The 13,771-nt window shown below is 29.1% G+C and overlaps 2 protein-coding genes across 2 annotated transcripts in view; one reads left to right on the forward strand and one right to left on the reverse strand.

Annotated features, from left to right (window-relative positions):
- LOC107437090 (dynein axonemal heavy chain 5) overlaps positions 1-13,771 on the reverse strand; it is a 165,860-nt gene that overhangs the window by 110,699 nt on the left and 41,390 nt on the right. The window contains exon 18 of the mRNA XM_043043611.2: positions 4,226-4,420. Within this exon, the coding sequence (XP_042899545.2) occupies positions 4,226-4,420 (195 nt within the window). The remainder of the gene's footprint in view (positions 1-4,225; positions 4,421-13,771) is intronic.
- LOC107437092 (Riboflavin kinase) lies at positions 6,775-8,020 on the forward strand. The gene has a single exon (XM_016048982.4). It carries the CDS (start codon positions 7,032-7,034, stop codon positions 7,518-7,520), a length of 489 nt encoding a protein of 162 aa, XP_015904468.2. The 5' UTR covers positions 6,775-7,031; the 3' UTR covers positions 7,521-8,020.

The raw sequence follows: 13,771 nt of genomic DNA on the forward strand, positions 1-13,771 counted from the left end.
ATCTTATGTCGGCAAACACTGTGGTCGGTGCTAGCCGGGTCCGGAATTCTATCAACCAGTCATCTCTGGGATAGGAATCCGGTTCACTTAATTGAAAGGGGAGCGCTCTATCCCCTGCGCCACCATGGCCTCACTCTTTCAGACCGGAATTCGATTCTCTAACCACTGGGCTGCTACAACCTTTTCCGAGTATAGTAGTGTAATGCAATACTTGACATACAATTCATACAGATCTACGATTTAAAAGCATAAAGCAACTTTAATTAAACAAACTGTATTTCATTGTCTTGTGTAGCACAGATAAGTTGTGAATTGGACTTTATTGTAAGTTATCAATAAATCCTAAGTTCAAAAAGTTTTCCTCATAAATAAATTTCTTTTAATGTTCAGAATATTAAAATCCGTAACCTCGTGTCCCAAAAATGACCAACGATGAAGGATTGGAAACATGGTTCACTACATTCTGCTTAGATAACCATTTCAACAAGTTTCAAAATCCAGTAATAAGTTACAACGATCGTCAATCGATGACTTTGCTAACTGATAAACCATAAAAAAAATTTTTCCAATAAGCCATCATTTGTAGCTACAGTCTGTAGTGCAGTCTGGCGCGAAAATAATCAGACGCCAAATTAATTTCAGCTAAAAAGTAGCAAAAAAATTGTCCTGATCAGCAGAGCCAATTTTCGACTATCATAGAAATTAGAAATTGTATGTTAATAAATAGCCAAGTTTCCTTAGGCAGAACACACCAAATCTTTTACTTTTCACTCATTACGTTAATCATCTCGTTACGTTTTTAAATCATCTGTTATTTTTGTGAGACGAGGCGTTAAATGCAGTTCAAAATAAGTTCAGTTAATGATAAGTTCATTTCATAATCATCAGTTCACATAACTAGGTAAAAACTTGTAATTTTCTATTTTTTGCTTGTTTCTTTGACTAAATCAATGTTGTCATCAGTTAGTCGACGGTTGTCTTCAGAGTTCTCTGTTTCCATATTTCTCAAAAGTCTTTCTTTGGAAATGTCACCTAGTCTGGTTCTTCGACGAGATTTCAGTCGCAAGCGAAATTTTCGCCAAATTGATGTAATCAACCTTTTTCTTGCTCTGGTAACTACGTTAGGTTTGCACTGTGCAAAAAATCTATGAACTAAACCCCTGTTGCTTTCTTCATTAAGATCTATACGAGAAAAGTGTGTTGAATGAGCAGTTAGAATAGGCTGAAAACTACAACTCACTGCACTGTGTTCAGTGAAAGCACCTTTATGGCGTTTAATTTTTTGTTTCATGTCAATCTGAATATTTGAATTTAGTGGATGTAAATCGTAGAAGTTGTTACAGGCTGAAATATCTTCATTGTTATTAAATGTGTTTTCATGTTTATATCTAAATTGATCTTTAGAAAGTGTATTAGGTGAACAGTCATATCTTGTCTGGATGGCATCAGACATTTTATTACAAGTTCTGTGTTTATTTTTTGGCTGATCTTTGCCTATATTTTTATTATCTCTTCGTCTCAAATCATACTTAATTTTTCTACTATCAGTCTCCTTCAAAATTGATGATTCTTCGATAAAAGTTGACACTCCATAACCTCGATTGTCAAAAGAACCTCGTGGTACATTTGAATGACATGACTCGAAATAAGCATCATTTGCTAAATTCACTTTTTGACATTTTACAATCTTTGTATTCCTTTTTTCTTCTTTTATGGATAAAGTATCCAATAAAGAAACAGTATCCTCAAGCTGATTTGCATATAAATAAGATCGTTTTCGCCCGCGTGCTGTATCAGCAAAAAAAGTATCTAAAAGTGCGTCGTAAGCTGTTGCTCTTTTTCTAGGCTCCACCACTAAGAATCTATTGATGAAACTAAAAAGCTGAGAAGCACAATTATTTGGCAATGCACAATTCTTGTGAAGCTTGTTAAAGTCCTTCTCTGCCTTGCTTGTGGCACTTAACACAACTGGCAGTATATCTGCAGCATATGAGACTTCAGCTTTGGTATCCACATTCCTGTATAAGTATTGTCTTGTAAATATCTGCAAAACAAAGATACCGTAAGTCCACATCTCTGCTTGGAAACCATCCAATGAATCATTACTTCCCAATGCAACTTCTGGCGGTAAAGAGGGTAAGTGCAATCCGAATTTCTTAATTTGTACATCTTGGTAGTTTGTCAAGGTCGAAAAATCGCAAATGATTGCTGAGTCAGTTCTTTCACATATTAAAATATTCTCTTCTTTAATATCTAAGTGGCAAAGACGTTTACCATGCATATATTCAATTCCTTTAAGCACATCAAAAACATATTTTTTCTTTCTTGTGAATGCAGAACTATCTGCATGAAAGTTAGGGACCCTTTCATGAAGTAGGTGGAAGAGATCGGCGCCAACGTACGGCATTAAATACGCATCGTATCCACCTGTTGCGCCAATATCAAGAAGATTTTTCTTTAAAGGTAACACATTCGGATGCTGCAGTAAAGGCCATAAGGTCGTTTCCCCAAAGGTAGCCTTAACTACCAACTTAGCAGCATATTTTGCTCCAGTCGATTTTTCTCGAACTTCGTAAACTCTACCAAAAGACCCTTGCCCTAAAACAGATTTCAACTCAAATGGACTGTTTTCAAAAATATTGTTTGCTATTTCATCTAAAATAAGTGAATAGTTTTCAATTTCAGTCATAGTAATTTGTTTTTGTACGTAGATAATGGTTTAAAGAATGTTTTGAAGTATTTTTCATACTTCTGCTAACCCTGATACTTTTAAACTTAGTTGATAATTAGAGAGAAAATTCTATGAACAGGTTAATACAATAGAACTAAATTATTGAATCTTGAGCATCTTCAGTGAACAATAACTATTCTCATTCACGGATGGTGCATATGGGATAATATATTTTTGTTAATCATAATTATTTTTCACTTTCACTGGCTTATTCAGGTATATGTTCATTGATGCAATGGTTGTAAGTGATAAATATCAGAAGCATTTTTTCAGTCAAAATCCACCCCTATGCTGATAATATGCTCTGCTATTTAACAGATTTTGAATTTCTAAGGAAGCAATTGTATTTTTTAAGATAAATAAAATGTAGATGTTGATATTAGAAATTTTAAAAAATTTAATTGATTGTTATTGTGCTTTCTTTGTTCTCCCTTTTTTTTATTGAAGGACATCAGGAAAATTATATATATTTCTTTTTATTAATCGTAATGCGTGAAGCATAACGGTGAACAAGATTCATTAAAATCTTGAAGATTTAGATTCATTAATTCACAAGATGGAAATCGGATGGATATTTTCAGAGATTCGGTTACAAACATCGAAGTTTGATTATGTGCTCCTAAAGTGGTACATTTGTTATAGAGATGAGATAGCCTCATCTCTATAACAAATAGCACGCGTTTATATTGAGATGAGATAGCCTCTGCTCAGTCAAAGCCTGAAACACAAATCCAGGCTCGACACGAGCTCGGATTTAATAGTTAAAAATAGTTACTGCAGGCTCAAAAAAAGGTTTGTTTTCTTTTCATGTCAAACTACGAGTTAAATTTAGATTAGTTAGTTTAATTTTTATCATTATTTTTTGTTTTGGCTTTTAGTCTGTTTTCTTCTTCCTATTATTATTACTGATCATTTGATTATTAAGGTAAAGTTGCATATGTGAAGGATTTGGAGTTTGGACCACACATAATATGCCACCATTTTTAAATAGTCCAACAGTGCGTTTATGTCAAAGAATACCACAATTGCTATGTAGGTGTTCAGAGGATTTAGCGTACTCTACTGTTACCTGGTGGAAACTACAGAATTTTATAAAGTACCTATATGGAAACTATATTTGAAGCTAGTTTAATATGCAAATTCCCCCATTTGAAAAAAAAAACATGTTGTGCTGACAAGTCCTTAAAATCGCTTTATATGCAATCTGTTAGGGTTCGCAAAAAATTTACGTGAGTCTCGGGAGGGCTTGGATCATTCTTTCTCGGATTGTAATCTAAAATGCTTGGATTACAAGGTCACAGGGTGGGTTTGGGCAATCAAAAAGGATTCAAAACTGATCTATAATATTTCTATGTCTGCATTGGAAATATTTGCATTCCTAACAAAGATTAAAAATAATTATAAACTAGTGAAGAAAAAAAGAAGGAAATTAGATTTTTGGCTAAGTTCATTTTGAAACTTTAAAATTAACTTAATTAATAACTGAAAGATTACCTGTTTTGATAATTGTTCTTCGCATAATTTATACAGAGTGTAAAACTTCCTCGCAAGAGTGATATTTTCTAAAAATCCACAACTTGCCAACTTTACTCTGATAATTATCTGTCTGTCTGGAACCATCATGGCTACAGTGCGAAACTGTATTTTCAAATTTTCCGGAAGCTCTTGTCTGCCTGCATATCCAGGATTCTAAAACAAATAAAATATAATAATGCAATTAAAATGTATTATTAGAGCCGCAATGGTTTAAGGGGACAGAGCTTTCGCCTTCCAATAAGGCGAACCAGGTTCGAATCCCAGTCAATATGAATTCCGCATCCGGCTTGCACCGACCGCAGTGCTGACGTGAAATATCCTCACGTCCTGGTAGACGGAACATGGATTAGTCCCCTTGCCGTCAGCCTAACCGTGGGAGTTTCTCGTGATCTTCCTCCCCATGTAACGCAAATGTGGGTTAGCTCCATCAAAAAGTCTTCCATGAAGGCAAATTTCTCCCAATACACGATCCAGGTGTTACCTTGTCTTCTGGATTGGATTTAAAATTACAAGGCTGCGGAGTTGAATATTAGTAGTAGTAAACCCATAAAATTGGGTCGGCTGTTCAACGACGGTTATTAAAAAAATATTATTATTAGGTATATGGATAACATGGGAGGTTTGGCCTACATTTAACAAAACTATTTTTCTAGCTTCTTTTTAAAAAGAAAAAAAAAAATAAATAAAATTTCCAAGTTGACATTATTCGATGACTTATAATGTTCGCAATCTACTCAAATATTATTTTTCCTCCTAAAATTGTACATCATGTTTTTTTTCAGTATTACTTCATAAATGTACAAATCGGATCAAACCTCTTTACTTGAGGATGGTTTAACCCACTACAAAGAAAGTTTGACCAATAGAAATCAAAATAATTATTGAAACCTATACGGTAATAATTAAATGTCTAAATAAATGCTACAAACAATAATTGTGTCTAAATGAATATCAAATATTTATTTACATATGAAAAATAACACATCTGAACTGAAATTGTTAAAAGAATATAGTTTGAGTACACTGATAGCTATCCAGATACAATTCTATTGCTTGTTATTATCCTTTTCTTTCTTAATTTTTCATACAGTTTTTTTTCCACTTTAAAATCAAACGATTCTTAAAATAACCGTGCATAAAAAATTAATTAACCAAACCATGAAAAAATGACTATGCGCGAAACATTAACGAAAAATCAAACGGTTGTCATAGTAATTAAAAATATTAAAAAAATTACCAAAAACTGAGCATAAATTTATTTGAAGTAAAAATTTTAAGGATTAAATACTTATGAGTGAGTACCTCCATCTGTAACAATGTTTTTTCGGAGACCAAATTATGCTTTAAAATATAAAACTAGTGGGTACTTATGCTTGTGTTAAACTTTCATCACGGTGAATTGTGTCTTTACGAGGTTATATTTATATTAGAGAAATTAATACTATAAACATCTACGCTAAAACTTAATAATATACCTTTTTGAAGTTAACCGAAAGCTGAACACAGGTAAAACTAATTAATTGAACAATCACGTGAAAATAATAATCTTAAGAAGGGATTTTATTTCAAATACAATAACGAAAAACAGAGCAGTCTTCGAAATTATGAAATATATTAAATTTCATATTTGCTTGACTACTGAAAGTAAATGATGCTTTCAAATGTCAAAGTTCATTTTCTCCCGACATTAAATAGATGTTTCTAAATCTAAAAGAAACTACTTTTTAAAAAAAAAAAAAACACTTTTAATATAAACGCATAAAAAAAGGAAAAAAATAATATTTCTAATCCAAAAATCATAAGATCAAAATGAAAATCGAAATAGAGCAATGCGTTTCCTTGACATAGAATTTAAAGCGCTTCGCTGAAATAAAACAATCGGTTAAATTGTTTAATAAAAATTGCGAACATAATATACGAAAGGAGAGAAAAAATTGACTTGAACTTGCCGTTGCGAAAATTTATAGATTCATATATTTTATTTAATTTTTTTTAAATATGAAAAGAAAGCAGAGCAATAATCATATTAAGCAAATATAAAAAAAAATCCAATTTCAATATTATTTAAAGCAAACATTTTTTATTTATTTATTCATTCATTTTTTAGAGCATCCATGTTCAATGTTTGAAAAATTAATAAAAAATGAAATAAAATAAAAATAGTAGGAAAAAAAAGGTGGCGGAGGTCTGCATTTCGTGGCGACTTTTCGCGTGTGCCCCACTACCCGTATTTCTGACTTTAAAATAAATTCATATTTACAAATATTTCTATGCATTTAAAATCTTATAACTATACAAATGACTAAAAAACATTCCCATCTATATTTATATGAATTATAATAAATAAAGGAAAATAAAGTTTGAAAGAAAAAGAGAAACTGAAACATAAGCATAACGCAATCCGAAAGAAAATGACGCAATCATAGTACCGCCCTTCTGACGTATCATTTAACTGTTACTGCTTACTAGCGCCATCTGCCAGAGTTCAGCACAAATATTACACACACGTAAAAAAACATTTATTACGTAATCAGTAGGAAGTAAACAGTAGCAGAAAAGATTACAAGAAACATTTATTCTCTGTTCCATTGATTACCGGCATCAAATTATCTCTGGAAACGACATGTAATCGTATATCTACCTGAAAAAGATTAAAAACGTGACGTTTACATTCCATTTTCTCTTTTCAAAGAATCCAGTGCGGTATTCGCTGCCATCGATCTGAAACAAGACGGCGTGGAACATCATTCGATTTCCCTTAAAAATGTTTTCTACAATACCAAATGGGTATCACAAAGTTCTTCCCCATTTCTTAGAAGGGGTTGTTTGTAAAGGATTTGGCCGAGGAAGTAAAGAATTAGGAATTCCAACCGCTAATTTCGATCACAAAGTGATTCAGAACTTACCCTCTGAATTAGACTGTGGCATTTATTATGGTTTGGCTAATGTCAACAATGGACCGATATACAAAGCTGTTTTGAGTATAGGCTGGAATCCTTTCTATCAGAATGATAAAAAATCAGTGGAAACTCATATTTTGCATGATTTTGATGGTGATTTCTACGGAGCGAAGCTGAAAGTTGCGATTTTAGGTCACATACGACCTGAACGTGATTTCTTGTCTTTGGATGATTTGATTGCTGAAATCAAGAATGATATTAAAATTGCTGATGAGAAATTAGAATTAAATGAAATCTCTAAGTATAGAACTCATCAGTTTTTTCAAGTGGCTAATGGTGACATTAATTTATAGAAATTGATTAATAATATATTCATGTATAGGTTAAGTACTTATGTCTGGTGGTAATGTTAAGTTGATGATTGAATTCTTAACTATTCTTCATTATCTATAAAGAATGTGTAGTGAAACTTTGCGATCTGACCATTTAGAATGGAACTTATTTCTTGTATTATTTTTATTTAATGTCTATTTTTTAATGTTTATTTTGTAAACAGTATTTTATTCTGGTTAGGTATATTGTTTGTGAAGCACTTAGTTTACACCTGTTTATTATTTTACTTTAAATGCAGTTTTATGAAGTGCTGTTAAGTTGGAAAGTTAATTCTAGTAATTTAATTTTTTAAATTTTCGTTCAAGTAAAATTAATGTTCTTAACAAATACTTAATATTATTGTATTTTTTTTTTTAATGTTTAAATTTTATTATTGAATTGATAAAGTATGCAATGTTATTAAAAAATGTAATTCATACAATAGAATGACTTTTCTAGCATAAAATTTGTATTAGAGTTTTTTTTGTAATTTTTTTTTTCTATATCAATATAGTCAATAGAATGTTAAGATATATTTGGAAATTATATTGAGGTTTTAATTATAACAATGTTAATTACAGTNTTGTATACGAGTTTTTTTTTAATTTTTTTTTTTTTAGTTTCATTTTTTTTCTATATCAATATAGTCAATAGAATGTTAAGATATATTTGGAAATTATATTGAGGTTTTTAATTATAACAATGTTAATTACAGTTATTAATGTAAGTGTTACACAAGGAACAAATGTTCGCCAACAGTATTTTCTAAATTGTATTATAAAGATAGTTATATTGATAGTTGCAACGGGTAATGTTTAGAAATACATTATATGAACAAGTTGGATATACTTAGTATATATTTACAATTAATTTTTAAGGTGTATTATATTTTACGATAATAGTTAACTGTAAAACAATGTTAATTGCAAAATAAATATGTTAATGATATTTTTACAATTTGCATAAGGTACTTTAAGTTCTGTCATCATTTATTGCATCCATTAAAATTGTATCACAATTGTCATATAATTCTATTCATTATTGATTATATAATTTGTTACATGTATTTACAAATCGATTAGGAATCTTTAAAACAAAAACTGTTATTTCTTTATTATTGAATTAAAATGTTCTGTTAAAAGTTTTTAAACTTATTGTTGATATGCTTTTTGAATTACATTATCTGTAATTTTAAATTTCATACAATTAATTTTTTTAATTCAGTATTTTACAAGTGTTTTTTAAAAGCTGTAAGAATGTGAACTTAATTTAGTTTAATATATTATAGGTATTATAATATTTATTTCAAAACTTTGATTTCGCACTTTTCGGCAATCAAAATAAATATTCTTTAAAATCGTTGATAGTTTCCTGAACAACTTTTTAACTATACAAATCTGTCTTTATATATAATTTTATTACTAATGTTTTTGATGAAAATATTTTATTTCTCCAGTGTTCTTTATTATTCTCACTTCTACAATAGGTTTGTTAATTTTTTAAATTTTAAGTTATAAGAATAATAAAAAGTATTTATATTGGTTGTCAGAAACTATTGATGTAATAAAGATTGTTGTTGAATACTGTTCAATCCTTATTAATACAAGTCTGAAAATGAAAGTTCTACTTATATATATATATATTTTACTAAACATAAGAGTTACTTAATTTTGTTTTCCAAAATATTGATTTCAGATAAAAATACTGAAGGGATCTATCCTATAATGTAGGATCAACAACCAGTGGCCTGCTAATCATCAATGTGCATCCTTTCCCCCCCCCCCTTGCAGCCGAAATTTAAATAGTAAAAGAAGCAAAAATTTTGAGAAATACTGAAATTATGGGATTCAAATTCAAATACCTAAATCGAGAAGTACAGCTTAAATATTGAAATTTTTCTACATATTGATTTCTCAAACGAAAATTTTCTTAAACCGAAACATGTTTTAAACACATATAGTTCAAAAGTATTTTAAAAAATTAGATACATAAATAGTTATTTTTCTTGAGAGAAAGTTCATAATCTGCTGCAAAATTATTATTACTTATGCCTATTATTTTATTCATTAATATTATTTTTTTTAATTTAAAATTATATTAACTACACTTAGAAATTTTTTTTTACAATTTATTGTGTTTATCTTGGTAGTTCTTAATACCAATTCATATTATTGTTATTATACTAGTATTTTTTATGTATTATTATTATTTATTTATTTATTTGTTTTTTTGAGGAGGAGGAAACTTAGTGTGCAAAACTTCAAATGTTTTTATTTTTAATTAAATTTAAAATTAAGTATAGAAAAAATAGAATTTTCTATACTTTTTCTTGGTAATTCATAAAGACCAATTCATGTCGTTCTTACAATGCTAAGAAAGAATTGAATTTTTATACTTTGATTATTATAACAAAAACTTAATATATATATATTTTTTTGGAGGAACGTTTTGTGCTTTTATTGTAATGTTTGCTTGAAGACTGAAGTATTCTCATTAATTTATGTTATGAGATTATTATATACCTAAGTTTATTTTGCTTGTAGGCTCCCATTTTTCATTTATTTCATAAAAACTTTATATTGTCAAAAGTTATTGAACCATTTTTACGTACCGATCAGATCTTGTTAGTAAGAAAGTTTGNCTCCCCCCCCCCTGCAGCCGAAATTTAAATAGTAAAAGAAGCAAAAAGTTTGAGAGATACTGAAATTATGGGATACAAATACCTAAATCGAGAAGTATAGCTTAAATATTGAAATTTTTCTACATATTGATTTCTCAAACAAAAATTTTTTTAAACCGAAACATGTTTTAAACACATATAGTTCAAAAGTATTTTAAAAAATTAGATACATAAATAGTTATTTTTTTGAGAGAAAGTTCATAATCTGCTACAAAATTATTATTACTTATGCCTATTATTTTATTTATTAATATTTTTTTTATTTATTTAAAATTATATTAACTACACTTAGAAAAAAAATTGTACAATTTACTGTGTTTATCTTGGTATTTCTTAATACCAATTCATATTATTGTTATTATACTAGTATTTTTTATGTATTATTATTGTTTATTTATTTGTTTTTTTGAGGAGGAGAAAACTTAGTGTGCAAAACTTCAAATGTTTTTATTTTTAATTAAATTTAAAATTAAGTACAGAAAAAATAGAATTTTCTATACTTTTTCTTGGTAATTCATAAAGACCAATTCATGTCGTTCTTATAATGCAAAGAAAGAATTTAATTATTATAAAAAAAAACTCAATTGTTTTTTTTTTGGGAAGAATGTAGAATGTTTTGTGCCTTTATTGTAATGTTTGCTTGTAGACTGAAATATTCTCATTAATTTATATTATGAGATTATTATATACCTAAGTTTATTTTGCTTGTAGGCTCCCATTTTTCATTTATTTCGTAAAAACTTTATATTGTCAAAAGTTATTGAACCATTTTTACGTACAGATCAGATCTTGTTAGTAAGAAGGTTTGAAGCAATGATAATTTAAAGTTAATTAAATTTTATGTTCACAATCAATCAATTTAAAGATGCATTAGCCACGCCTTCATAGTTCTTGGAAAGGTGATTCTAAAGGTTCAGAAAATGAAATTTTTATTTAGTAAAAAAAAAAAAATTATGCTGAAGAACTGTCCCCTTCATAATTTCAATTCGATCTTTTTTTTTTTTTTTTTGCTTAAAATGTTTAATGCTTTTTTGTGAATTTTCTTTAAAGTTCTCTATAATATTTCATTTATATCAAAGTCGACAAATAAAGATTTAAATGTCATATTTTTTTTTGTATATTGTATATTTTGAACCTTTTGTTATGATTGATATATTTTGCTTGTTAAATTCCAAACATAAAATGAAAGCACAAAATTTTTAAGATGTTTCTATCCTGGTGTGTAACACTAGTGGTCTTTATCTTTCTTAAACTTTATTTTAGGATTAGACATCATATTAATAAAATAATTAATTTATCCTTGTGCAATCTCCTCAGACTAATAGGAAAGAAATCTATTTTAAATTGTATCTAAAGGAAAAATATTTTCATGTATTAAGCTTATGACTGGTAGTAAGAAGATAGTAAGTTAGGTAATATAAAAAGAGATATAAATAACGCTGCCTTGTGTGCACAGCACACCTTAATTTATACGAAATAGCTGTCAAGGTTATGCAAAACAAAAATAATTATATAGAGCAAATTTTAAACAGTTTCACTTATTAACGAAGTTATCCCCCCCCCCTTTTTTTTATAAGGTCTGCTAATTTTTGATGATTTCAAACAACATTTTTTTTAAGCATGTAATGAATTGTTTACATGCAATCGTAAATTTTTAGAATGCAAAACTTGAAATGTTAGGTTGTGCATTGTATAGAATGTGTTATACTGATTGTACTATTAACCTTATTTGCTACACATGGCAAGTCTGAAACAGTTCAAAATCAATGGTTAAAAATAATTTTTTAAATGCAAATATTTTAAACCACAAAAATTTGAATCTAGTTATCTAAAGCGTCAGAAATAAAAAATGAGATGTATTAAATGTATCGACTTTGATTTGCTTTTGGAGATAGTAAAGTTAATGACGGAAAATTTTGTTATATAGACGCAAATGCGAGTTAGTCGCGACAAAAAGTCTTCAATGAAGTCAAATTTCTCCCAATATTTAATCTAGGAGTTCCCTTGTCTTCTGGATTGGGTTCAAAATTACAAGGCTACGTAGTTGAACATTAGTAGTTGTAAAGCTAAGAAATGGGTCGACTATTTAACGACGGTTATTAATATATGTATATAGATCTACTGAGCCGTGCTGGCTCAGGGAATGGTATGTCCGGTTTGAATCCCAGCCGTGGCTGGGCAGTACGAATTTCACATCCACAGTGCTGACGTAAAATAACCTCCATAGTTGACGCATCATGGGTAAGAATCTGTTTGCCATCAGGCTAACTGTAGGAGGTTTTTATGGTTTTCCTCTCCATGAGACGCAAATGCAGGTTAGTTCCATCAAAGGGTCTTCCATGAAACCAAATTTTTCCCAATACTTGATCCAGGACTTTCCTTGTCTTCTGAATTGGGTTCAAAATTACAAGGCAACAGAGTTGAACATTAGTAGTCATATACCCAAAAAATTGGGTCTGCTGTTAAATGACGGTTATAATATATAGATCTACTGTATTAGCATGAACAATATTATTGGTATTGTAAGTAGCACATTGCATATTTTAAATAAATTATTAAACAGTGAGTTTCTCTCTTTTTTTTTAACATGCATGAAGAAGCATGTTAAAAACTTTGAAGCACTTGAGAGAAAAATTATATTTATATATATACTATAACTAGCAAGCTAAATTATTTGTATACTATATTGCAAATCTAAAGCAAAAGAGCAGTCTGAATTAAGCACAAATATAAGTACAGAACTGAACATACTATAGTCTCTGTTTTATAAACAAAAAACTTCCTCAGTGTGTTACACCAAATGACTTGGTGTTTAGACACCGAGGCAATTTGAGTACAATTTATGCTTTGCTCACATTTTTTTTTTAAGTCAACATTGCACAAAATATACCATATTCTCTTATTTTAATTCTATTCTTCATAAATTTAGCTGGTGTTATTTGTGCCTTATCCCTAACTTCACAGTTTTCTTCTGATCATGTCTTATTTTCAGTTTCTGAGACTGACTTAGATTATAATTGTTTGACTTAGATAATTCAAATATGTAACGTTTGTGCTTGGAGCGGTACTGCCACTTCCGGTTCTTGTGCCATTAACTTCTACTTTTAATCCTATGAGTTCAATATTGCTAAGATTAAAACTGGTGATAGAAGGAGCATTATTGTCAAATTGTTAACATTTAATAGATATTAAATGTTTGAACCTTGAGCTTCCTGTTTATGTTCGCTCATTATCTATCTGACATTCATAAAACTTCTATTTAAAAGATAATATTGAAAATTTTATCTTATCTTTGATTAGAATTTGTTCTGATTTTAAAGAGTCCGAAAAAGTAAGTGGAGGTTTGAATTTTCAATATCTAATAAAATAGAACTTTTAAAAATATTTGAAACTGCCTTAAATAAAAGGATGGTGGTGAACTTGCTCATTATGTATGGTTCCTGAATAATTACAAAACGCAGAATGAGAAATTTTAAAGGTTTCACCTTCTCATAGCAAAAAGTCCTATCAATAAATTTTTTTTATCCCATCGGAAAAAAACATTCAAAAAAA

This window comes from Parasteatoda tepidariorum, chromosome 2 (genome assembly GCF_043381705.1).
Source record: "Parasteatoda tepidariorum isolate YZ-2023 chromosome 2, CAS_Ptep_4.0, whole genome shotgun sequence".
Taxonomy (NCBI): Eukaryota; Metazoa; Arthropoda; class Arachnida; order Araneae; family Theridiidae; genus Parasteatoda; species Parasteatoda tepidariorum.

Excerpts from the sequence above, each read along its gene's own strand:
- LOC107437092 (XM_016048982.4), top strand. The coding sequence starts at position 7,032 with ATGTTTTCTACAATACCAAATGGGTATCACAAAGTTCTTCCCCATTTC.